The 26,997-nt window shown below is 48.3% G+C and overlaps 1 protein-coding gene across 1 annotated transcript in view; it reads left to right on the forward strand.

The window, feature by feature from the left end:
• The first annotated feature begins 10,065 nt into the window (after positions 1-10,065).
• Positions 10,066-26,997, forward strand: part of NMNAT2 (nicotinamide nucleotide adenylyltransferase 2) — a 40,027-nt gene continuing 23,095 nt past the window's right edge. The window contains exon 1 of the mRNA XM_069981140.1: positions 10,066-10,305. Within this exon, the coding sequence (XP_069837241.1) occupies positions 10,221-10,305 (85 nt within the window). The 5' untranslated portion in view covers positions 10,066-10,220. The remainder of the gene's footprint in view (positions 10,306-26,997) is intronic.

A 26,997-nucleotide genomic window follows, 5' to 3' on the forward strand; every position in this document is an offset into this window, starting at 1 on the left:
AGCAGAGCTGCGTTGGCGGTGACGTCGTAGCAGAGCTGCGTTGGCGGTGTCAGTGTAGCAGAGCTGAGTTGGGGACGCCGGTGTTTCAGAGCTGAGTTGGCGGGGACGCCGGTGTAGCAGAGCTGCGTTGGCGGTGACGTCGGTGTAGCAGAGCTGCGTTGGCGGTGACGTCGTAGCAGAGCTGCGTTGGCGGTGACGGTGTAGCAGAGCTGAGTTGGGGACGCCGGTGTAGCAGAGCTCAGTTGGCGGGGACGCCGGTGTTTCAGAGCTGAGTTGGCGGGGACGCCGGTGTAGCAGAGCTGCGTTGGCGGTGACGTCGTAGCAGAGCTGCGTTGGCGGTGTCAGTGTAGCAAAGCTGAGTTGGGGATGCCAGTGTTGCAGAGCTGAGTTGGGGACGCCGGTGTAGCAGAGCTGAGTTGGCGGGGACGCCGGTGTTTCAGAGCTGAGTTGGCGGGGACGCCGGTGTAGCAGAGCTGCGTTGGCGGTGACGTCGTAGCAGAGCTGCGTTGGCGGTGACGGTGTAGCAGAGCTGAGTTGGCGGGGATGCCCGTGTAGTAGAGCTGAGTTGGCGGGGACGCCGGTGTAGCAGAGCTGAGTTGGCGGGGACACCGGTGTAGCAGAGCTGCGTTGGCGGTGATGTCGTAGCAGAGCTGCGTTGGCGGTGACGGTGTAGCAGAGCTGAGTTGGGGATGCCAGTGTAGCAGAGCTGAGTTGGGGACGCCGGTGTAGCAGAGCTGAGTTGGCGGGGACGCCGATGTAGCAGAGCAGAGTTGGCGGGGATGCCGGTGTAGCAGAGCTGAGTTGGCGGGGATGCCGGTGCAGCAGAGCTGAGTTTGCGGGGACACCGGTGTAGCAGAGCTGAGCTTGCGGGGACGCCGGTGTAGTAGAGCTGAGTTGGGGACGCCGGTGTAGCAGAGCTGAGTTGGCTGGGACGCCGGTGTAGCAGAGCTGAGTTGGCGGGGATGCCGGTGTAGCAGAGCTGAGTTGGCGGGGACGCTGGTGCAGCAAAGCTGAGTTTGCGGGGACACCGGTGTAGCAGAGCTGAGCTTGCGGGGACGCCGGTGTAGCAGAGCTGAGTTGGGGACGCCGGTGTAGCAGAGCTGAGTTGGCGGGGATGCTGGTGTAGCAGAGCTGAGTTGGGGACGCCAGTGTAGCAGAGCTGAGTTGGCGGGGACGCCGATGTAGCAGAGCTGAGTTGGCGGGGACGCCGGTGTAGCAGAGCTGAGTTGGCGGGGACACCGGTGTTTCAGAGCTGAGTTGGCGGGGACGCCGGTGTAGCAGAGCTGCGTTGGCGGTGACGTCGTAGCAGAGCTGCGTTGGCGGTGACGTCGTAGCAGAGCTGCGTTGGCGGTGACGGTGTAGCAGAGCTGAGTTGGCGGGGACGCCGGTGTTTCAGAGCTGAGTTGGCGGGGACGCCGGTGTAGCAGAGCTGCGTTGGCGGTGACGTCGTAGCAGAGCTGCGTTGGCGGTGACGGTGTAGCAGAGCTGAGTTGGCGGGGACGCCGGTGTAGCAGAGCTGAGTTGGCGGGGACACCGGTGTAGCAGAGCTGAGCTTGCGGGGACGCCGGTGTAGCAGAGCTGAGTTGGGGACGCCGGTGTAGCAGAGCTGAGTTGGCGGGGACGCCGGTGTAGCAGAGCTGAGTTGGCGGGGACGCCGGTGTAGCAGAGCTGAGTTGGCGGGGACGCCGGTGCAGCAGAGCTGAGTTTGCGGGGACACCGGTGTAGCAGAGCTGAGCTTGCGGGGACGCCGGTGTAGCAGAGCTGAGTTGGGGACGCCGGTGTAGCAGAGCTGAGTTGGCGGGGATGCCGGTGTAGCAGAGCTGAGTTGGGGACGCCAGTGTAGCAGAGCTGAGTTGGGGACGCCAGTGTAGCAGAGCTGAGTTGGCGGGGACGCCGATGTAGCAGAGCTGAGTTGGCGGGGACACCGGTGTTTCAGAGCTGAGTTGGCGGGGACGCCGGTGTAGCAGAGCTGCGTTGGCGGTGACGTCGTAGCAGAGCTGCGTTGGCAGTGACGGTGTAGCAGAGCTGAGTTGGGGATGCCAGTGTAGCAGAGCTGAGTTGGGGACGCCGGTGTAGCAGAGCTGAGTTGGCGGGGACGCCGGTGTAGCAGAGCAGAGTTGGCGGGGATGCCGGTGTAGCAGAGCTGAGTTGGCGGGGACGCCGGTGTAGCAGAGCTGAGCTTGCGGGGACGCCGGTGTAGCAGAGCTGAGTTGGGGACGCCGGTGTAGCAGAGCTGAGTTGGCGGGGACGCCGGTGTAGCAGAGCTGAGTTGGCGGGGATGCCGGTGTAGCAGAGCTGAGTTGGCGGGGACGCCGGTGCAGCAGAGCTGAGTTTGCGGGGACACCGGTGTAGCAGAGCTGAGCTTGCGGGGACGCCGGTGTAGCAGAGCTGAGTTGGGGACGCCGGTGTAGCAGAGCTGAGTTGGCGGGGATGCCGGTGTAGCAGAGCTGAGTTGGGGACGCCAGTGTAGCAGAGCTGAGTTGGGGACGCCAGTGTAGCAGAGCTGAGTTGGCGGGGACGCCGATGTAGCAGAGCTGAGTTGGCGGGGACACCGGTGTTTCAGAGCTGAGTTGGCGGGGACGCCGGTGTAGCAGAGCTGCGTTGGCGGTGACGTCGTAGCAGAGCTGCGTTGGCGGTGACGGTGTAGCAGAGCTGAGTTGGCGGGGACGCCGGTGTTTCAGAGCTGAGTTGGCGGGGACGCCGGTGTAGCAGAGCTGCGTTGGCGGTGACGTCGTAGCAGAGCTGCGGTGACGGTGTAGCAGAGCTGAGTTGGGGATGCCAGTGTAGCAGAGCTGAGTTGGCGGGGACGCCGGTGTAGCAGAGCTGAGTTGGCGGGGACGCCGGTGTAGCAGAGCTGAGTTGGCGGGGACGCCGGTGTAGCAGAGCTGAGTTGGCGGGGACACCGGTGTTTCAGAGCTGAGTTGGCGGGGACGCCGGTGTAGCAGAGCTGCGTTGGCGGTGACGTCGTAGCAGAGCTGCGTTGGCGGTGACGGTGTAGCAGAGCTGAGTTGGGGATGCCAGTGTAGCAGAGCTGAGTTGGGGACGCCGGTGTAGCAGAGCTGAGTTGGCGGGGACGCCGGTGTAGCAGAGCAGAGTTGGCGGGGATGCCGGTGTAGCAGAGCTGAGTTGGCGGGGACGCCGGTGTAGCAGAGCAGAGTTGGCGGGGATGCCGGTGTAGCAGAGCTGAGTTGGCGGGGACACCGGTGTAGCAGAGCTGAGCTTGCGGGGACGCCGGTGTAGCAGAGCTGAGTTGGGGACGCCGGTGTAGCAGAGCTGAGTTGGCGGGGACGCCGGTGTAGCAGAGCTGAGTTGGCGGGGATGCCGGTGTAGCAGAGCTGAGCTTGCGGGGACGCCGGTGTAGCAGAGCTGAGTTGGGGACGCCGGTGTAGCAGAGCTGAGTTGGCGGGGATGCCGGTGTAGCAGAGCTGAGTTGGGGACGCCAGTGTAGCAGAGCTGAGTTGGGGACGCCAGTGTAGCAGAGCTGAGTTGGGGACGCCAGTGTAGCAGAGCTGAGTTGGGGACGCCAGTGTAGCAGAGCTGAGTTGGCGGGGACGCCGATGTAGCAGAGCTGAGTTGGCGGGGACACCGGTGTTTCAGAGCTGAGTTGGCGGGGACGCCGGTGCAGCAGAGCTGAGTTTGCGGGGACACCGGTGTAGCAGAGCTGAGCTTGCGGGGACGCCGGTGTAGCAGAGCTGAGTTGGGGACGCCGGTGTAGCAGAGCTGAGTTGGCGGGGATGCCGGTGTAGCAGAGCTGAGTTGGGGACGCCAGTGTAGCAGAGCTGAGTTGGCGGGGACGCCGGTGTAGCAAAGCTGAGTTGGCGATGATGCGGGCGATTGCGTGGGGCGGAGCTTGTCGCTGGGGGGCGGAGCTTGTCGCGGGGGCGGAGCTAGTCGCGGGCGATTGCGGGGGGCGGAGCTAGTTGCGGGCGATTGCGGGGGCGGAGCTAGTCGCAGGCGATTGCGGGGGGCGGAGCTAGTCGCGGGCGTTTGCGGGGGGCGGAGCTAGTCGTGGGCGATTGCGGGGGCGGATCTTGCCGTGGGCGATCGCGGGGGGGCGGAGCTTGCCGCGGGGGGGGGGGGTTGCCGCGGGTGAGTGCGGAGGCTATGCTGCGGGTGAGTGAGGGATGCCATGGGTGATGTTGGGGGGGCGGTCGGTTGTGGGGCGGTGGGCTGTGTGCTGCGGGTGAGTGCTGCCGGGAGGCTCTAGACACAGGGGTGAGCTCTGGGCTGGGGGTGACCCGGTGGCTGTTAGAGAGGGATGCAGTCACATCTGCGCTGATCACTGTCTCCCTCTGTAACAGCAGCCGCCCCATCAGTGTTCTCAGTCACTTCACTGTGCTGGGACTGAGGACATGTGATGCCGACACGGAGGGTGGGGGCCAGGAGCAGGGAGCGTGTCGGTGTGGACTGAGGTCTGATGATTTTATGCAATCCGTGGAGGTGAATGCAGCCTGATAACAGCAAAACTGTGCAGAATCTGTAATAACTATTTTGGAAAGATGGAAAGCTACGGGTGGGCAGCGTATTAATGCAAAAATAATTTTGGGGGGAATACCCCTTTAAGCAGCTTTCTCTTTAGCCCAACAAATAGTGGACGTGTCTGGTGCACTTTTCACTAAACTCTCCATTTGAGTGTGGCAATTAAAACAATAATATGGCCAACCAGACAAATGTCTGTCTTTATGCAGAATACAAAAAAAAACCTACAAAAAATTCCAGTCGTAAAAAGCATTTCTTGCAAGTGATTAAAGACTAATATTGTTCTACTATTTTTAAGCAGGTTGAAGAAATTTTCAGTCTCGTTCAATACTTTGTCACCGTAGAAAACTGATGTGGTCATTACTCCTATCAGCTGGATTATTGATTTGTCGTCATGTCATGGCATCACATGGATTACAGTCTCCAGCAATGAGTTGTACCTAATGTATGATAATATTATCATACAAACAGTCAGTGTCGGACTGGAGTGCCTTGGGCCCACCAGGGGAAATCATTCTTGGGACCCACCCTTCTGCCACTATACTTATCTATGGTAACATTAATAAGGGTCCATTAGCACGGCGTGATATGGGGTAGTGTAGGGCTGCAAACGACTGCTAATCAGCAGTGCAGGAATACATAGAGATGTGCAGCCAACAACGATTTTTACAGCCGCACAAAAGATCAAATCAGCCGACTATCGGGCATTTGCTCGCTCTTTTACATGGGGCTTCCTAGCAGCGCTTGTTACAGATAATTGGCCGGTGTAATTGGGCTATAAGACAAATTTCTTTGCATGATAACACTGTATACTACTGTATGCTACCAATAACACCAGTATATAAAGAGCAAATATCCCCACACATATTACTGCCATACTATTACTGATCAAATCCTGTATACTGAAAGTGATATTACCAATAATACCAGTATATCAGAGGAAAATATTATCACCATGCATATTACCGCCATACTGTTACTGACCAAATCCTGTATACCAAAATTACCAATAATACCAGTATACAAGGGGGAAATATTATCACCATACATATTACAGCCATACTGTTACTGACCAAATCCTGTATACCAATATTACCAATAATACCAGTATACAAGGTGGAAATATTACACCACACCACAACCACTACCATCACTAAATTGTTACTGACCAAATCCAGTATACTAAGACCAATAAAACACAGTACCGGATTACAAGTGACAAATACCACCATCTACTGACTAATACCACCACATACTGACTAACAACGCCACATACTGACTAACAACGCCACATACTGACTAACACCACCACATACTGACTAACACCACCACATACTGACTAATACCATCGCTGCTACTGACTAACACCCCCACATACTTACTAACACTGCCGCTGCAACTGAATAATCCACTGTACACAGATCACTATCACCTCATCCAGTCATATAGAGATGGACGCAGCTCTGCATAGGCTCTATACACCATAAACATTACAGTGCAGTTATATCAGGTGACTCACAGGGGACGTCTTCTCTGATCAGAGTTCTTCCCTCTTCTTCTTCATCTGCCCTGTGCCGTTATGAGAACTTCTCCGAGCCACAAATCCACAGAATCTGCCAGACAAACAATATTAGGCTTCTCACTCTGTTACCATCCTCATCTCTCTACAAACTGCACATCTGTATTGGCCCCTTTACACCCTCATTTAGTGGGTAGCCCTGACTCTATGTATATATACATCCCTTATAGTATATGGTCCCCTCTGTGTAGACACCTTATAGATGGTCCTTTGTTCAGTCCTCCATATAGATAGCCCCCAGTGTTGTCCATGTCCCATATAGGTAAACCCCCTTATGTTGTCCATCCCCATATACATAGCCCCTCCATGTTGTCCTTCTTCACTATGGATAGCCCCCTCATGTTGTCCATTCCCCCCATATAGCCCCCTCATGTTGCCCATTCCCCCTATAGCCCCTCATGTCCATCCCCATATAGCCCCCTCATGTTGTCCATCCACCTATAGCCCCCTCATGTTGTCCATCCACCTATAGCTCCCTCATGTTGTCCATCCTCCTATAGCCCCACTCATGCTGTCCACCCCCCCATAGCCCCCCTCATGCTGTCCATAACCCCTGTAGCCCCCCTCATGCTGTCCATCCCCCCTATAGCCGCGCTCATGCTGTTCATCCCCCCATAGCCCCCCTCATGCTGTCCATCCCCCCTATAGCCGCGCTCATGCTGTCCATCCCCCTGTAGCCCCCCTCATGCTGTCCATCCCCCCGTAGCCCTCCTTATGCTGTCCATCCCCCCCGTAGCCCCCATCATCCTGTCCATCCCCCCTACAGCCCCCCTCATGCTGTCCATCCCCCCTATAGCCCCCCTCATGCTGTCCATCCCCCCTATAGCCCCCCTCATGCTGTCCATCCCCCCTACAGCCCCCCTCATGCTGTCCATCCCCCCTACAGCCCCCCTCATGCTGTCCATCCCCCCTGTAGCCCCCCTCATGCTGTCCATCCCCCCCTATAGCCCTCCTCATGCTGTCCATCCCCCCTACAGCCCCCCTAATGCTGTCCATCCCCCCTGTAGCCCCCCTCATGCTGTCCATCCCCCCGTAGCCCCCCTCATGCTGTCCATCCCCCTGTAGCCCCCCTCATGCTGTCCATCCCCCCTACAGCCCCCCTCATGCTGTCCATCCCCCCTGTAGCCCCCCTCATGCTGTCCATCCCCCCGTAGCCCCCCTCATGCTGTCCATCCCCCCTGTAGCCCCCCTCATGCTGTCCACCCCCCCCGTAGCCCCCCTCATGCTGTCCATCCCCCCCGTAGCCCCCCTCATGCTGTCCATCCCCCCTATAGCCCCCCTCATGCTGTCCATCCCCCCCGTAGCCCCCCTCATGCTGTCCATCCCCCCGTAGCCCCCCTCATGCTGTCCAACCCCCCCGTAGCCCCCCTCATGCTGTCCATCCCCCCGTAGCCCCCTCATGCTGTCCATCCCCCCGTAGCCCCCCTCATGCTTTCCATCCCCCCCGTAGCCCCCCTCATGCTTTCCATCCCCCCCGTAGCCCCCCTCATGCTGTCCATCCTCCTTGTAGCCCCCCTCATGCTGTCCATCCCCCTGTAGCCCCCCTCATGCTGTCCATCCCCCCCGTAGCCCCCCTCATGCTGTCTATCCCCCCCGTAGCCCCCCTCATGCTGTCCATCCCCCCCGTAGCCCCCCTCATGCTGTCCATCCCCCCCGTAGCCCCCCTCATGCTGTCCATCCCCCCCGTAGCCCCTCTCATGCTGTTCATCCCCCCTGTAGCCCCCCTCATGCTGTCCATAACCCCTGTAGCCCTCCTCATGCTGTCCATCCCCCCTATAGCCCCCCTCATGCTGTCCATCCCCCTACAGACCCCCATATAATGTCCATCCCCCCCCCTAAAGCCCCCCTCATGCTGGCCATCCCCCCTATAGCCCCCCCCCCTTATATTGTCCATCCCCCCTATAGCCCCCAGTGATGTTCCCCTATGATGAAAGAAAAACAAAACCCAACTCACCTGTCACCACGCTCCCCCATCGGTCGCAGGCCTTTTCTCTCTTTCCCGACAGATGCGCAGCTCCTGGTCCCGGGCAGCGTAATCACCACTGACACATTTAACTGGAAGCGATCGCTGTGATCGCTTCCAGTTAAAAGGGTGAGGAGCGGCAGTCGGCAGCTGAGTGGGCCCCCCAGGAGCACGGAGGGCCCCGCTGGGCTTACTGGGTGGAGACCACATTGATGTGGTCTCCAGCCCTGTGTCCCCTGACTGGGGGGCGGGGCCTACTCCTGCTCGGGGCCCACCGGGGAAATCCCCGGTCCCCCGGTGACCCAGTCCGACACTGCAAACAGTATATTAGCGCCTATGTGAAATGACAGGAGGAGGATGTGAAGCTGTATAATCTGAACACCAGTCCGTGCCTCTAGGATCCCCAACCATGGTGACAGTCCCAAGCAGACTAGGACTGAATGAAAGGGTGAGCAGTGTTGAAAAGCCAGGTCAGTACATGGAGGACATGTAAAGGCCCTATTCCACGGAACGATTATTGGCCATATTTGGCCGATATCGGCCGTTACGGCCGATAATCGTCCCGTGGAATAGAAGGCAACGATCAGCCGACATTGTTCATGTGGGCTGATCGTTTGCTGCTGGCGCGTGGAATAGCAGTGAGCGGGGAACGAAGAGCAAACGAGCGCTGAGAACGCTCGATTCTCCTTAACTCGGCCTGTGCAATAGGCCTTTAAGAGAATCAGCAGGCAGGAGGTAATCAGGGTTCAGTACAAGGGTCAGCTAGCCAGGAGGTCTTCAATCAGCAGTTAGAAGGCAAATCAGAGGACATGCAGAAGGTCAGGAACACAGACAGTCCAATATCGGAAAACACCAGTGAGGCTCAATTGTAAAGCAATCACAGGAATCAGCCATCATAGGCAGTGGGGAGCGACAGATATGGTGCTCAGTGCTGGAACGCAGGAGGGTATAGGCAGTCACCAGAAATTGTAATTCCAGCAGTACATTCATATGGATATGCACTCTTTCCAAAAAGTACAATAGAACATTGTCATTAGGTATTTTTTACTTGTTCAAAGGGTACCTGGCAAAAAAGCTGATCACAAAGTATTCCTCTACTTCAGGGATGGGGAACCTTCAGCCCTCCAGCTGTGCATAACCACAATTCTCATCATGTTGTGGTTTTTGCTGTCTAGGCATGATGGGAATTGTAGTTCTGCAATCAACATTTCAGAGGGCCTGAAGCTCCACTTCCCTGCTGTACTGTGGACCCTCAGTGATGAGCTGTAATCTATGGGGAAACTTTGCAGTAAGGCTGCTATCTCACGCTCTGCAGTTTTTAAGCCAAAATTAAGAATGGATAAAAATATATATATATATTAGGGATGGACCGTTACTTCTCCTTCCTGCCGGATCCACCTCTGGCTTTGGCTCAAAGACTGCAGTGACAGTTTAAGAAAAAAAACCTGCCATGTCTGACAGCAGCTTGAGTGTTCAGTTTTCTTGTAGCACCACTACAGGCGAAATTAAGTATTACATGGTGTCTATTTAATGGGTCGTCTGTGTAATGCAGGACAGGACAGGTCCTCCAGAGCAACGAGATTTGGAGACGCTCTGCATCTCCGCCATGAGATCAGGATCCTGAGCAGAAGATCCCATCTATTTAATCAGAATTTTCTAATAGGGTGTATGGAGATGTGTTCATAATTAGACAAACCTTGTAAAGCCTTTTATATAGTACGGGCATGTATTCCAGACTATAGCTTTGCCCTAGTTATTTGTACAAATTTCACATATTTTTCTTTAAAAACACTTTAATAATTAAAATTTTTACTTTAATTTTAATACTTAACTTTTTATTCACCATGTAAGGTGTCATTGTATTACATTGCAATGAAGTGCAACTTTATATATATATAGCAGGAAAGAGCATCCAGTAGGAAGGAGCAGGTGGATAGATGGCTGTGCAGTAGTTAAAAGGGGAAGGCTATAGAGAGAGAGCAGCAAGGGAGGGGGAGGGAGGAAGAGTAATGACGTGCTGCCTATTGCATTTGTTCCTCTGAGTCTTCGGCAGCCAGTCTCATCTCCTTTCTCTGCAGAGGCAAAGAATACCCACCCACCTAGAGAAATCCCTTATCCAAACTCACAATCTGCCCCCACCCACAGACTACCCCTCTTCTCACCCACCCATCATCTACCTGCTCCTCTGTACCTTCCAGCATGGCTGAAACCACTAAGACCCACGTTATCCTGCTGGCCTGCGGCAGCTTCAATCCTATCACGAAAGGGCATATTCAGATGTTTGGTGAGTCCATCACAGGCATGTTCACCTGTCTGTCCCTATGGGTTATTATAATCTCATCCTTTATTTGCTGTACAGTCCTCCATCTTCCATATTCTGCTTCCCTTCCAGATCATCCGCATCCTCTTTTCTTTCCGTTAGGTGTCCATCTCTCCTGCCCTTCCGTCAGTCTTGCCAGTCCAATTTTTCCATTGCGTCTGCCTTGCTGGCATTGCTCCATAATGGAGATTGCAGAGTCAACAGATCCCCCAATCCAAATTTCCTTGAGACAGCAATTACATTGTACTACCTATAAACCGGTACCATTGCCCCAGTATGTGGTTTGTAAACACTGCTCAATAGATGTGCATGTGATGGTAGACGTCGAAGGAATACGATTGATTTCAGCTCCGTCTGTGCATGAAATAGTTAATGATGTGTTGGGTACAATCTAGCGTCTCTCCGTGTGTTTCCAAGGCAGGCGGTGTATAAAGGAAGCTATTCTGTGCCATGATAAATTTATGCATAATTAGGATTCACAACAAAGGGACCCTCTAGCTTAAGGGGGAACTTTGGGCGGGTGAGGATTTTTACAGTCTCTATAGGGTCGCAGAACAGGGTTTAATATGTGCATTCATGATGTGAGATTATTTGTTTTAGTAAGATCTTTGCCATGTCACCATGTGGATTCTGTCAGATGTAATGGTTTCTCTCCGGGTGACTGAATTACCAAGCCTAATTGGCATTTGGCATTACCAAACTGAGTAAGTGCATGAGGTCCCAGTGTAGCAGGTGAAACACGTCGGGCTTTAGCGCTAGTTGGCATGACTTGCTATTTTAGAACAGCAATATTAACACAATAATACTAGAGTAATAAAGGAGGAGAATAATAATAACAGTAATAGCTCGGGGCCCAAGGAGAATGCACATCTTGTAAATTTAGAGTGCCAAAATGCAGGGAGCGACAGAAGGTCTCAGCTGTTGTGGAAGTGTCAGGAAATCAAATGCCATCTCCTGCTGTGAAAAGATGACAATAAAATTAGAATTATGACTAGTGGCAATTGTCAGGAGAGTCTGGAGGATCATTACCGGTGCTGTATGTAAAACACATTGAAAGGGAATACTGACGTAAATGTAGACTTGACTAAAATAGACTTTAATTTATGTAATAAATTTAAAAAAAAGTAGAGGATTTTGTAAGGTTACATGTCTGGTATTCTTATTCTATAGAATAGAAGAGGTTGGATGTGCATCGGGTGGTTGGGCATTGAGTGCTCCTCATTTGGCCCTTTGCTTTTTGTACATACATAAGACTTAAAGCGAATGTACCATTAGGCAAATCGCATTAAGGTTTTTTTACGACTCAATTGGTGCCAGCACGAAGATGCTGGTGCCACGGTCCTTTTTTTTGAACTGCAGCCCAATTCCAGGTCTATTCCCGGGCACCGGCTCAGCCTGACGTACTGGAGGCAGGCCCGTTGGCCCCCAGTTTGATGAAACCCCCTTCCTTTCTTTGAGGGGGCTTCATTACACTCAATGGAGCTGTGTCACAGAGGTAAGGGCCGATCATCACACTGGGGGTGGGTGGTCCCGCCTCCAGTCCGTCAGCCTGAGGCAGTGCCTTGGAATAGACCAGAGTCGTGCACGGGAACCGGGCCGCAGTTCAGAAATACCGGTATCCTGGCGCTGATTCATTCATAATAATTTCAGGGGGGTGGGGGCCATCTCTTGGCACCCCCACTGGTCAGCTGATTAAAGGGGCTGTGGCATTCAGACAAAAGCTATGGCCTCTTCACCTTATACATTTGTAGTGGTTGTGCTTGGAATTACACATAGCTCAGCCCCAATTCATTTGAATAGGACTGAGTTGTGGAAAACCGCAGTACCAGGCACAACCACAACAAAATGTACAGCACTGTGCCTGGTAAACATTGAGGAGGCTGCCTCACTCTCCGGAGTGCTGCAGTCTCTTCAATGAACTAACCAGAAGGGGAGCCAGGAGTTGATCCCAACTAATTTGGGATAGTCCATATTAAAGGAGTTTTACAAGAAGAAAAACCTTTTCATTATATTTTGAAAATAAGTTATTTTACTACAGCTCTATGGTCTTTTATGTCTTCCTTTCTCCTAATGCAAACAGTTGCTGCCTCTATTGTTACTCACTCCCTGTCTAGTGTACATCCTGTAAAGGCCTTATTGTTTTTGCTGTACACACTAGCTGGAAATTCAGCCAACTCTATTTCCCACTATGTTTTAGGCACCTGCAGGTATACCTGGGGTATAGAGATAGAGTTCACTGAATTGCTGGCTAGTGTGTCCCGCAAACACAGGACGCCCATTAATAGGACGATGCACTAATAAAGACAACAGGGCAGACTGGGCAGTGATTGTAAATGGTATAGGAGATCGAAAAGAGTCAAAGGTGGAGCCTTCTTTTCAGGTAGCCTTTTAAAGAGAACAAAAAGAAACCTTGAAACATACTGTAATAGTAAAAGTCCTGGTGATGAGCAGTTTACTATCTGATATGAATATAATTGCCTTCATGCACGTTTTGTTCTCATTAAAGTGACATCATTCTGAGGTCCTCCTACACAAACATTTTATTTGTGTAACAGACAGCATATGTCTCCCTCTGCATCTGCCTACATATGACAATGAAAGGGGAGGACCTGTATGATTCAGAGCAAAGAGATCAAGTCAAGAAGCAAAAGAGAACAAGACATAAAGGGGTTTCCCATATTCAGCATAATAGATGATGAAAGTCAAAGGAAAAAAAGGGATATGACTAGAGATGAGCGAACCGGGTTCGAGTCGATCCGAACCTGAACGTTCGGCATTTGATTAGCTGGGGCTGCTGAACTTGGATAAAGCTCTAAGGTTGTCAGGAAAACATGGATACAGCAAATGACTATATCCATGATTTCCACATAGCCTTAGGGCTTTATCCAACTTCAGCAGCCACCGCTAATAAAATGCCGAAAGTTCGGGATCGGATGGACTCGAGCATGCTCCAGGTTCGCTCATCTCTAGATATGACACCTGATGACAACTGATGGAAGGATGAATGTATGACTGTAAACCCAGCCTAACATTTCCACCAATAATGAGAGCGTGGGTCCTGTGTACCCCTATTTCAATAGAGAGGCAACTAAGCACGGACTACCCCTCCGTTCCAAGTATATGTGACTCCTGGAGATAACTTGTGGATTGGTGAAAGCTGTGATAGCTTGAATGTTCAATGTAAAAATGGGAATCTCCATAATGAAAACCAAGCTAAACCTATACATTAAACAATAAATTGAGTGTTATATAATATTGGTTACTATTACGCTAGTGTGAAACCATTCATGGGCCAACAACCTGAAGACCTTGAGAGGTTTGGCTAAAAAGCATTAGGTTTCTGCTTTGGGCTGTAGAGGTTATTTTTTTTAGGTATTTTGCAGTTTTTGCTCAGTTACCATTCGAGTTTTATTTGTGTATTTTTTCCTGATCAGAAAGATAGAGCCATATTTTCCCTTTAGGATGGTAAGTTGTCTCATATTGGCTGTACATACTCTTCCTTACTTGGCCTGGTTGTTAACACAAACCAAATGGATCATTCTGGCTGTTGGGCTTTTCTATGTCTAATGCGATATATATATTACTATAGGAACCATGGATGTAAAGTAGAACTGTCTTAGTTGCCCCTAGCAACCAATCAGATTCCACCAGTTTGATTCCACCAGCTTTACATCAGTTTGATAAATTTCCCCCATGTGTTTTGTGGCGTCATTGAGCCTGTCACTAGTTATCATAGTGTTGTGTGGTGGTTTTGAGCCCGTCACTAAGAATTATAGGGGGAGATTTATCAAATTAGTGTATAGTAGAACTTGCTCAGTTACCCCTAGCAACCAGTCAGATATTACTTTTTATTCCTCATAGATTCTTCGAAAAATGAAAGGTGGAATCTGATTGGTTGCTAGGGGCAACTAAGACAATTCTACTTTACACCTGTTTGATAAATCTGCCTCCATAGTGTTTTGTGGAGGTATTTAGCCTGTCACTAGAAATCATAGGGAGAGATTTATCAAAGGGTGTAAAATTTAGACTGGTGCAAACTGCCCACAGCAACCAATCACAGCTCAGCTTTCCTTTCACCAGAGCTGGAAGCTGAGCTGTGATTGGCTGCTGTGGCCAGTTTGCACCAGTCTCAATTTTACACCCTTTGATAAATCCCCCCCATAGTGTTTTGTGACAGTGCTGAGCATGTCACTAGGAATCATAAGGGGAGGTTTATCAAACTGGTGTAAAGTAGAATTCTCTTAGTTGCCCCTAGCAACCAATCAGATTCCACCTTTCATTTTTCAAGGAATCTGTGAGGAATGAAAAGTGGAATCTGATTGGTTGCTAGGGGCAACTGAGCCAATTCTACTAAAGTTTGATTAATCACCCCATAGTGTTTTGTGGCAGTATTGAGCCTGTCACTAGGAATCATAGTGTTTTGTGGCAGTGTTGAGCCTTTCAAGAGGAATCATACTGTTTGAGGGGGTATTTAGCCTGTCACTAGCAATCATAGTGTTTTGTGGCGGTATTGAGCCTGTCACTAGGAAACATAGGGGGAAATTTATCAAACATGGTGTAAAGTGAAACTGTCTTAGTTGCCCCTAGCAACCAATCAGATTCCACCTTTCATTTTCCAAAGAGTCTGTGAGGAATGAAAGGTGGAATCTGATTGGTTGCTAGGGGCAACTGAGCCAGTTTCACTTTACACCATGTTTGATAAATCTCCCCCTTAGTGTTTTGTGGCGGTATTGAGCCTGTCACTAGGAATCATAGTGTTTTGTAGATAAAAAAAATGCCTCAAACAGATATGTAGTTGATTACAGGTGACATCTGATCAAACACTGGGTCTTGCTATAAATGAATGTAATATTGCTGCTCTATTAAAATTGCTCTCAGAAGCTACTTTTGGGTAGTGTACACCTTGATGAGATATTATTGACTGCTAGACATGCCTCTGCGATGCAGACAAAGAGAAGGGGCTTATCATTGGACTAAGAGAAGCAGGACGGATGTTTTTATTGCTTGTCATTATCTAAGCCATTCTGACCAGGCTGTTAGGTAGTGTTTAGAGATGAGCTTAGAGTTTAGAGTCCATCGGAACCCGAACGTTCGGCATTTGATTAGCTGGGGCTGCTGAACTTGGATAAAGCTCTAAGGTTGTCTGGAAAACATGGATACAGCCAAATGACTATATCCATGTTTTCCACATAGCCTTAGGGCTTTATCCAACTTCAGTAGCCACCGCTAATCAAATGCCGAAAGTTCGGGTTCGGATGGACTCGCTCATCTCTAGTAGTGTTACATGTCATGCACAAAATGAGAACAAGCTCTGGACAGCGCACATAGACCATCAATAGAAAGGATAATGTCCTTGTTCACCATCCAAAACCTTCATTAAACACCCTTGTCTCTAATAACAAATCCAGGTTCTCTGTGGGATCTCGTAACAGTCAGGTTTAAGTAATGCGGCCTCTTGGTGAGCACTTCAATCCTGACCAACACACTGCAACCATTGGCGTAGCTACCATAGAGGCAGGGTAGGCAGTTGCTATGGGGCCCATGCAGGAGGGGGCCCAGGGGAGGAGGTAAGAGCTGTCCTGTGTCCTTCTGCTTTACCCCTTATGTACTGCAATGTGCAAGTAACCCAATGTTCACTTACATGCTGAAACACAAAAAAAGGGTTAACAAGCAGAAGACAGAGATCTTTGCTTCACTGCACTGATAACCTCTAACCTCTGTTCTCCAGCTGGCAATCAAGTAGGAAAGAAAATTGTGCAGAGCTCCATGCAGAGGTCAGGGGTTATCAGTGCACCAGCAGTAAAGTATATATACATTTATATATATATATATATATATATATATATATATATATATATATATGCTATATTGCAACACTTTCAAAGTAAAGTGACTGGGCCCCTCCACCTATATCCATAATAGCTGTTATAAGGCCTTAATCCCACGTTCCATGCAGGGTCTGTAAATATCGACGATGTGCTATGGAATGGAGTTCAGAGCTCCCAGCAGCATCATCTTGAAACTGTTTAAATCGTTGCGTTACTGTACTGGCACAGCTGCGCAGCTGTATCAGTACAGTAACGTAAAGATTTGAACTGATTTGATTCCAGCACATCCTTCATGCACGGACTGTAATCACGGAATGTGTGAATGCCCCCTATAATGCCATCTATAATTACACCAATGGTTTTAATAAATGTGACCAAGTGTTTCAACCATTTATGATAGTAATGGCAATGCCCCAAACCCACTTTCCACAAACTCTGACTACCATATCAATCTGCTATATTATTAATATTTGTACTGTGCCCCTGCTCCTAAGAGCTGACCTGTCAGTGGATGAGTTTTCAATGCTTCCCAAAATTCCCAAGATTTGCTTAAAAAGGAGCAGTCCTAAACTACTTTGAGGGAAGGGGGTTGGCAGAATGGATTTGGCCACAAAATATTCTTGAGAGGCATGGGTGTCAGGCTGGCTGCATACTGTATAAGGCTATGTTCACACTATGTAAGTTCCGTGGAAATCACGGCTGTAGTGCTGCAGGCTGAAGGGATCCCGGCCGAAGTGTATACACATGGTATACACTCCGGCCAGGATCCCTAGCGGCGCCGTAGGAAAATGACATGTTAGTTTTCTGTGGACGCTATTCAGTAAATAGCGACCGCAAAAAGCCCTGTCAGTGCACACTATGGAGCGAGCGGCCACACCCTCCATAGTGTACTGTGTGGAGTTCTGATGCGGGCGCACACGGATGCACCCGCATCAGAACTCTGCGGCGCTAAAGATCATTCGGCCGGTGACTTTTCAGAGACCGGCCGTTCCGTGACCTGGCCAGGTCACAGAACAACCAGTCTCTTCCATAGTGTGAACATAGCCTAAGAGCTGTTCCTTTCAGAAACATTGCCACCCTTACATTCTTTGTATAGCAGTTTAGTGGCTCTTTAGTGGTTGCAGTGACCTGCATGACCCCAGAAACTGAAACAACAAACAAACTTTAAACTTTTCCATGGCCGCAGTCTATATGAGGCATCAGCATTAGAATTCATTACATGTTTGACTTTTTACTTTACAGATCATGCACAATACAGCACAGTGTATTAAAAAATAAAACAAGACCTACGTATGTGCCTGAGTTATTTGTTTTGCCTGTTGACGGCTTCTATTCGTTCTAGCATCAATGGTGATTGACACCACTGCTTCTCTAGAGAAACCAGAGCAGCTCGCTTTCCAGCATCAGGCTACATCCTCACGTTATTGACATCTCACCAGACGGCCGCTGAAAAATTCAGCATTTTTTTATGCCTTCTCATATTTGATCGAGCTTGTGCTCTTTGGTTTAGTAATCTGATGCACGTAACATAAAAATATTGAATGTCAGCCCATAGCAGAGAGTGTCTAAATATAATCCTGCAGATTCAGGGAATATTTTTTATGAAAGGATCAGGTTAAATAGAGAGAAGCAAATAAGCAATTCAAATGCAGCAGCTGCTGAAACGGTACCTGTACTGATGCCGAGAGCGGAATCCATGAAAACTGATTTCCAGATAACCTGGGTAACTACCATATATAATAGACACCAAGACTCTGTAACTTTATGCCTAAAGCTACAGTGTATAAATAGATATAATAGGGCCTATAGCTGTGTGTATTAAGTGCGTAGAAGAATTTATTTATTAATAATAAGGTGACATCAAAATAGCAGCAGCAAAAAGAAAAAATGGCCAGTGAAATAACACTGGGGAAACAGTTAAAGGGGAACTATCAGCAGGTTAGATGAATCTACCCTGCTAATAGCACAGGGTGCTGAGGATGAAGGTATGTCTGTTGCCTTCATCCTCAGCTCTATTTATGTACTGTTAGCTGTGAAATCCTCTGGCCGGTAAGCTGCCAGGCCCCCTGCATTGATAATCATTTTGGGGCAGGAGAGCCAAGGGGGGAGGGATTGCCACGTGATGGAAGGGCTATGCTCCTGCCATCCCGCCCCTTCTAATAATTATCAATGGAGGGGGTGGCTGGAATGGTGCTTGGGGGCGGTAGCCATGCTCCCAGTGCTCCTAACAGCTTATCAGGCAGAGGATTTCACAGCTAATGGCACAGGAACAATTCAGAGGATGAAGGTGATAGACATACCTTCATCCTCACCGCACGTGCCCACTAGGTAGCTATCAGCAGGTTAGATTCATTAGTATAGTATACAAGAGCTAAATAAAGTTAAAAACTGCTACTGCAGCTTCATTGGGGGTCCGCCTACTGCTTTGTGCACATCCATTTAACCTGGTCTTAATTAATTCAGACAAAGCCAATAATTTAAGTCCCCAGACCCTTAAAGGGGTTGTCCGGCGATAAAAAATTATTCACAGAATAACACACATTACAAAGTTATACAACTTTGTAATGTATGTTATGTCTGTGAATGGCCCCCTTCCCCGTGTTTCCCCCCACCCACGCTAGACCCGGAAGTGTAGTGCATTATACTCACCGCATCTCGTGTCGTCCACGGTCTCCGATCGTCAGTAGTGACGTCTTCTTCGGGAGGCCAGCGGATCTTCCCGAGTGCCGGCCGCCCTCTGCAGCGTCATCCGAAGCTCAGCCGCGATTGGCTGAGCATAACTGTGCTCAGCCAATCGCGGCTGAGCGGCTGATGACGCGGCCACGAAAAAAAAGCACATATCCTTGTGCGGAGGAGGATTGTGGAACGGATCCCCCAATAGAAGTGAAGTACCCCCCCCAGCAGCAGACATAACAGAAAAACATAATCTGACAACTACTTGCCTACCCAAATCCCCCCCCCCCTTTTCTGGCCAGCTTACACATGCTCACCAGAAGTGGCGTGGTTCCTCGCTGCCTTCTTCTCCCGGCGCCAGCATGAACCAGTGTAGTCCACGCCACTTCCAGTGAATATGTGTAATCTGTCCAGCACGGGGGGCTGCACTTGGGGGATTGCCACGATCCTCCTCCGGACATAACCTATTTTTTCGCCGTGCAGATCGTAGAGGGGTCGTGGCAAAGATAGTGTGAATGAGCTGTGTACTGTAGCAACCCAAGCCCCAGTATAATCATACCTATATAACTGTATAAAGGCAACATGATGACAACAGATGTGGCTGCGCTTCTATAGGCCACTGGCAGGCGGTAATAGTATATCATCAGAATTACAGTACAGTACACTACAATGGGTAAAAAACAAGCCCTCATAGAGTCAACTCTTTTTTTGCAGTCCATTTCACTTTGGAAATTTTAGGGGGGTTTTGCTATACATGATTATAAGGTAACATAAGGGGCATAAAAATACAACTTAGGCCATTGTAACAACGGCTGTGATTCCTACGGAATTTACGTAGTGCTGCCTTCTGAGGAATCTTGGTCGGAGTGTATACACATGTCAGTTCACACAATAGAGCGTGCGGTTCTGGCCGCACGCTCCATTGTGTGCAGCGGGGAATTCGGATGTGGGCGCGCAGTAAATATCATCTGGCAGTAAATATCATCTTGCCAGTACTGCAGTACCGTCCGAGATGATCTTTTCTGACACCGGCCGTTCCATGACCCAGACAGGTCACGGAACGGCTGGTGTCTTACAATGTGTGTACATAGCCTTATCCTGCAATACAGAAGCCTTCATACCTTATAAATCTTAGAGGGTAAAGAGGAAAAAAAGCGAGAAAAATGAAAATCGCTCCAGCGGGAACTCATTTCAGAGACAAGAAGCTGACAGAAGAAAGTCGGTGTTGTTGTGTAGGATGGAGCTTGTTATTTCCCGTGTCCTTCAGGATAATAAGCTATGCAGCAGCAATGGTATCTCGTGCAATATAGTCATTTCTCATCCTGGTAACTTCGACCAGTGACGTTAGACCGACACAATTTGCCATTAATAAATAATGAAAGCGGACCTGCGCTGAGAACGGGCTCACATTCATCATTTATTAATCCAGCGCCCATACTGATAAGGAGGCGTCTGACCTCTGCTATACGTCGGATGGATATATACCTGCACTGTATACAGAGTGCTCTGTGGTGAAGAGAAATGATACCACATTAGAAAGCAGGAATTAAATAAGGAAGCTCCCAAATGTCTCCTGAAGGGAAAAGGGAGTTTTTTTTCCCCTGATAAATTAGCGTTCTTCTATTAATTAGCGGACACTCATTGACCGATCTATAGTCTCAGCCCCTATACCCCTGAACATAATAATAATGACATCTTCAGAAACACGTTTTTTTTTTATTGTTAATTAAAAGTTTTACAATTTTCCAACTTTATCAAATTCTTACAGTGCCACGAATATTCACACACTTTCGCCGCCACGTGGGGAACAACTCCACTGCAGGGCCTTCCCGTCCATGCCAACCATGTTTCAAGGAAAATGGGAATTAGCCCTTAGCCTTCAATTATACTTTACCGATATTTACTTTTAGGCCATGTTCACACATGGCATGAACATCGGCCGTTGTTTGACATGGCTCGTCTTTGCCCTGTCAAACAACGGCCAATGTCTCAGATGTTCACCTGGCTGATACTGCAGTATCGGCTGGGTGAACATCACTTCATTTTAATTGGAATGTGAGCACATTCAGGTGTGCCCGCACTCCAATAAGCCATAGAGCACAATGTAAAGTACGGCCGGGAGCCGTACCTTACATTGTGTGCACAGGATATTTTGTACGGCTGCTTACTGAATACTGATTAGTGGCCGCACAAAACAGAAATGTCAGTTATTCTGCGTGGCCACATCGGCCGTAGTGTAGTGTAGTGAACACTGCTGGTGTTCTATATACTTCAATGTAATCGCTCACTTTCAATAAACATGGGCCGTTGTTGCAACTTGATATAACAGGCGTTGTATATTGTAAAAATACAGTGTTTGAACATGGCCTTAGTATATTGGAAAACTATTCAGCCATTGTTTTTTTTTTTTTAGATTTCACCATTTTACAAACTTCATTGTTTAACAATTGCGGCAAACTATGTGTGTGTGTGTGTGTGTATACAGTATATATATATATATATATATATATATGTGTGTATATGTATGTACATATAACATCTTTTTTAAAATGTGATAGTCAAAATAAAGGGAAACTTTCAGCAGGTTAGATGTCTCCAACCTGTTGATATGTCCTAATAGTGCAAAGGGCGCTGAAGAGGAAGGTAAGAGTCTTACTTTCATCCTCTACGCCGTCTTCATATACTTTGTAGTTTAATCCATATGCTAATGAGGCAATTTGGTGCACTGGGGGCAGGACTAGCACCCACAGTGCACCAATCCACCCCAGCTGGCTTGTGCCATCTAATAAATATGGGGGGAGGCACTCTGCAGTGACATCTCTAGAGAGCACTGGATGAATATTGACTAGAAGAGGTAGGCCAGCTGGGGTGGATTGGTGCACTATGGGTCTGTCCCCCAGTGCACCAAACTGCCTCATTAGCATATGGATTAAATTATATAGTACATGAAAATGGCGCAGAGGATGAAGGTAAGCAACTTACCTTCCTCTTCAGCCCTCTTTGCGCTATAGGGACATATCAGCAGGTTCAATAAATTATAGTCAAAGAGGTCTTTTGGGCTCCGTTAGTGTCCATCATGCAGTGGACCCATTGGGATCTGGGATCTGGGATGGAGGCCCTGAGATGAAGCTAACAGTGTAATAGGCCATGTCTTGTTCTTGGGCCTGATTGTCCTAGAAACCCACGGCAGCTTATCTCTGATCCCTGACATTACGGCAGGAGATGGCTGTGATACCATTCTGCACAGACTAGACCCCACACAAGTATGTATACATCATTATATATTAGGAGGTGAAGGACTTGCTTCTTGTAATCCACCCCTGACTGGGGCTTCTTATTCACTCAATTTTTAGTGCTCCAGCCAGTGCTTTTAGGTTTGTTCTTCACAAACTGCTCCATTGTTTCCGTCCTTTCTATATGACACGGTTACTCCAGAAAATCACTGGTATCTTGAATATTATTTTTTTATGTTTGCACTGATGAATAATGTGACGCTCAATGTAGAAGCAACAGGATCAGTCAGTTTCCAAGCAACACTGGCCGTAACTAAGACAGGGTCAACGTGTCACCTACTGTAGGAAGTGGATATATGGATATAATATTATTGGCTATCTGATAGCATCATCTTCTTTGATTTTAGACAGATATAAGTTATGTTGCTTTTTTTAATTATTTATTTTTTTTACTTATGTTGAGCGGACTTGAGGAAGCTGTCCAGGTTCGGTAACATCTCCGAATCTGAACAGTCTTTATTTATTATTATTATTATTATTATTATTATTATTATTATTATTATTATTATTATTATTATTATTATTATTATCATTATCATCATTATTATATTATTTATTTTAATTATATATTATTATATTATTAATTATTTATTTATTTTTGTATTATTATTATAATTATTATTATCATCTGAACACTATTTATTTATTTTTACGTTTTTACTTATGTTGAGCGGACTTGAGGAAACTGTCCAGGTTCGGTAACATCTCTGAATCTGAACACTCTTTAATTATTATTATTATTATTATTATTATATTTATTATTATATTATTTTATTAACTATTTATTATTATTATTATTATTATTAGATTATTTGATTATTTATTAGTTTTTTTATTTTAATATTATTATTGTTATTATTATTTATTATTATTATAAACTGAACACTATTAATTTATTTATTTAATTATTTTCTACTTAAGTTTCTACTTATGTTGAGTGGACTTGAGGAAACTGTCCAGGTTCAGAACATCTCCGAACCTGAACACTTTGACTTTTGACTCCCGGTGCCTCGAGAAGTTGGATGCCCCCCTAAGGCTGCCAGGAAAACATGGATAAAGTCATATACCTTTTAGGTACTTTGCCTAATGTGTGTATCTTGTGGAGCTTTCTATATGCTTGTCTTATTCTTTTCATTTCAGTGTCTTGGTATAATGGCACTAACATCATACATTGATTTATTGATTCGCTCAATGGAAATCTCTCTAATGTCCTGTGCCCCGATCTATACTGGCAGGAGGGGGGTGGTATATTGTGATGCTGACACAACTGAATAAACATTAGTAGCTCATGATTACAGAGCGAATCTACAGTAGGAACGAAGTGAATCACTTTGTTCCTATCTACAGGGCCAGATTAAAGGGAGGGCACCCAGGGCCTCCACTACTAGGGGGCCTCCACCAGCCCAAACCCTGAAGTAGGGTTTGTGCAAGAAAAGCAAACAGCAAAGGATACACAACCTCACACTGAGTGTTGTGTATCCTCACTGTTTGCTGCTAACCATGGCTGCAGCAGCCTGTGTGTCCTGTCACTCCTGCTTCTCCCTGTGAGGACTGTGATATGGCTGAGAGACAGGACACCAGGGCAGCTGCAGGACAGGACACCCTGCTCAATGTGAGCTAAAGGACCTGTGGTGATGTCAGGCCCCTGTGATGTGGGAGGAGACAGGCTCTGCAAGCTGTCGGAGGGGATGTGTATGGAGAGGAGCTCATGTCCATGTGAGCAGGTAATCAGCCACACACACACCACAGCACTGCCTGTTACACACACAGCACAGCACTGCCTGTTACACACACAGCACAGCACTGCCTGTTACACACACACACACACACACACACCACAGCACTGCCTGTTACACACACACCACAGCACTGCCTGTTACACAGACCACAGAACTGCCTGTTACACACACACCACAGCACTGCCTGTTACACACACACACACACACCACAGCACTGCCTGTTACACACACACACACACACCACAGCACTGCCTGTTACACACACAGCACAGCACTGCCTGTTACACACACACCACAGCACTGCCTGTTACACACACACACACACACACACACACACACCACAGCACTGCCTGTTACACACACAGCACAGCACTGCCTGTTACACACACAGCACAGCACTGCCTGTTACACACACCACAGCACTGCCTGTTACACACACACCACAGCACTACCTGTTACACACACACACACACACACACACACACACACACCACAGCACTGCCTGTTACACACACAGCACAGCACTGCCTGTTACACACACAGCACAGCACTGCCTGTTACACACACCACAGCACTGCCTGTTACACACACACCACAGCACTACCTGTTACACACACACACGACAGCACTGCCTGTTACACACACACACACACACACACACCACAGCACTGCCTGTTACACAGACCACAGCACTGCCTGTTACACATGCACACACATATCTTTTATTAAAGGGGTAGTGCGGCGCTAAAAAATTATTCACAGAATAACACACATTACAAAGTTATACAACTTTGTAATGTATGTTATGTCTGTGAATCGCCCCCTTCCCGTGTCCCACCACCCCCGCCCGTGTACCCGGAAGTGTGATGTGCATTATACATTACTTGATCCGTGTCGAGGGCCGTCCGCCATTTTGTGCCAAACGTCATCTTCGGACGGACGGCCGAATCCCTGCCGCCCGTCCCCCCTCCGCCGCGTCACAACTGTGCTCAGCCGCGATTGGCTGAGCACAGTTATGCTCAGCCAATCGCGGCTGAGCAGCTGATGATGCGGCCACATTGCCCCCTTAATGCTATCTTTATCCCCCCCCCCCACACACACACACACAGTTTCCACAACATTGCCCACATTGTGTGGTGAGACCCAATACCCCTTCAGTGGCACAGTGCACAGTATTGCTGGACAAATAGCCTCTGCCCCCATTACCACATGATGTCTGCCATGTTGCTGTTATATAGCATCTAGATTAACCTGACGTGCGCTTCCTGTGCCGGAAGCCAGGGCCCCAGGCGGCACAGGGAGTTCACTGATGTGCGGCGCTGCCGGGGATAGGACGGGACACCCCCGGCAGCCGCACATCGGCCGGGGGCCCGCTCTTGTGACCGCAAGCAAACCAATGCTTGCAGTCACAAGAGTTAAAACTGTCATCAAAGTGGGCAGACCGGCATTTTTTCATGATTTGAATAAGTAACAGGTGTTTTCAAAGGGTTAAATGAGTTTGGGCCACTGATCTCACACTGATATTACACAGAGAGGGGGGACCCCGCATGAAATTAAATTAAAACTGACAGTTTTCAAAACTGAATTTGAAAGAAGTGAAACATCTACTAACATTTTCACTACAATTCATGAGCATTATAAACGGCTGTGACACCGAGCTCTTCATGAATTGTAGTGAAAATGTTAGTAAATGTTTCATTTCTTTCAAATTCAGTTTTGAAAACTGTCAGTTTTAATTTAATTTTATGCGGGGTCCCCCCTCTCTGTGTATTATCAGTGTGAGATCAGTGGTCCGAAATCAAAACAGGAAAAAGAAAAATCCTCTAAATAAGAAACTGCTGAATAAGAAACCAACTTCAGCCTCATTCTAGATTACTCCTTAATGGGAACCATGGGGTGCATGTATGTGTGAGAGAGGGTGCATGTATGTGTGAGGGAGTATGTACATGTATGTGTGAGTGAGGGTGTATGTATGTGTGAGGGAGTATGTACATGTATGTGTGAGGGAGTATGTACATGTATGTGTGAGAGAGGGTGCATGTATGTGTGAGGGAGTATGTACATGTATGTGTGAGGGAGTATGTACATGTATGTGTGAGGGAGTATGTACATGTATGTGTGAGGGAGTATGTACATGTATGTGTGAGTGAGGGTGTATGTATGTGTAAGGGAGTATGTACATGTATGTGTTAGTGAGGGTGTATGTATGTGTAAGGGAGTATGTACATGTATGTGTGAGGGAGTATGTACATGTATGTGTGAGGGAGTATGTACATGTATGTGTGAGGGAGTATGTACATGTATGTGTGAGGGAGTATGTACATGTATGTGTGAGGGAGTATGTACATGTATGTGTGAGGGAGTATGTACATGTATGTGTGAGGGAGTATGTACATGTATGTGTGAGTGAGGGTGTATGTATGTGTAAGGGAGTATGTACATGTATGTGTGAGTGAGGGTGTATGTATGTGTGAGGGAGTATGTACATGTATGTGTATGGAGTATGTACATGTATGTGTAAGGGAGTATGTACATGTATGTGTGAGGGAGTATGTACATGTATGTGTGAGGGAGTATGTACATGTATGTGTGAGGGAGGGTGTATGTATGTGTAAGGGAGTATGTACATGTATGTGTGAGGGAGTATGTACATGTATGTGTGAGGGAGTATGTACATGTATGTGTAAGGGAGTATGTACATGTATGTGTGAGGGAGTATGTACATGTATGTGTGAGGGAGTATGTACATGTATGTGTGAGGGAGTATGTACATGTATGTGTGAGGGAGTATGTACATGTATGTGTGAGGGAGTATGTACATGTATGTGTGAGGGAGTATATACATGTATGTGTGAGGGAGTATATACATGTATGTGTGAGGGAGTATGTACATGTATGTGTGAGTGAGGGTGCATGTATGTGAGTGAGGGTGTATGTATGTGTGAGGGAGTGTGTACATGTATGTGTGAGTGAGGGTGTATGTATGTGTGAGTGAGGGTGCATGTATGTGTGAGTGAGGGTGCATGTATGTGTGAGTGAGGGTGTATGTATTTGTGAGTGAGGTTGCATGTATGTGAGTGAGGGTGTATGTATGTGTGAGGGAGTATGTACATGTATGTGTGA

The sequence above is a fragment of the Dendropsophus ebraccatus genome, chromosome 8 (assembly GCF_027789765.1).
Source record: "Dendropsophus ebraccatus isolate aDenEbr1 chromosome 8, aDenEbr1.pat, whole genome shotgun sequence".
Classification (NCBI taxonomy): domain Eukaryota; kingdom Metazoa; phylum Chordata; class Amphibia; order Anura; family Hylidae; genus Dendropsophus; species Dendropsophus ebraccatus.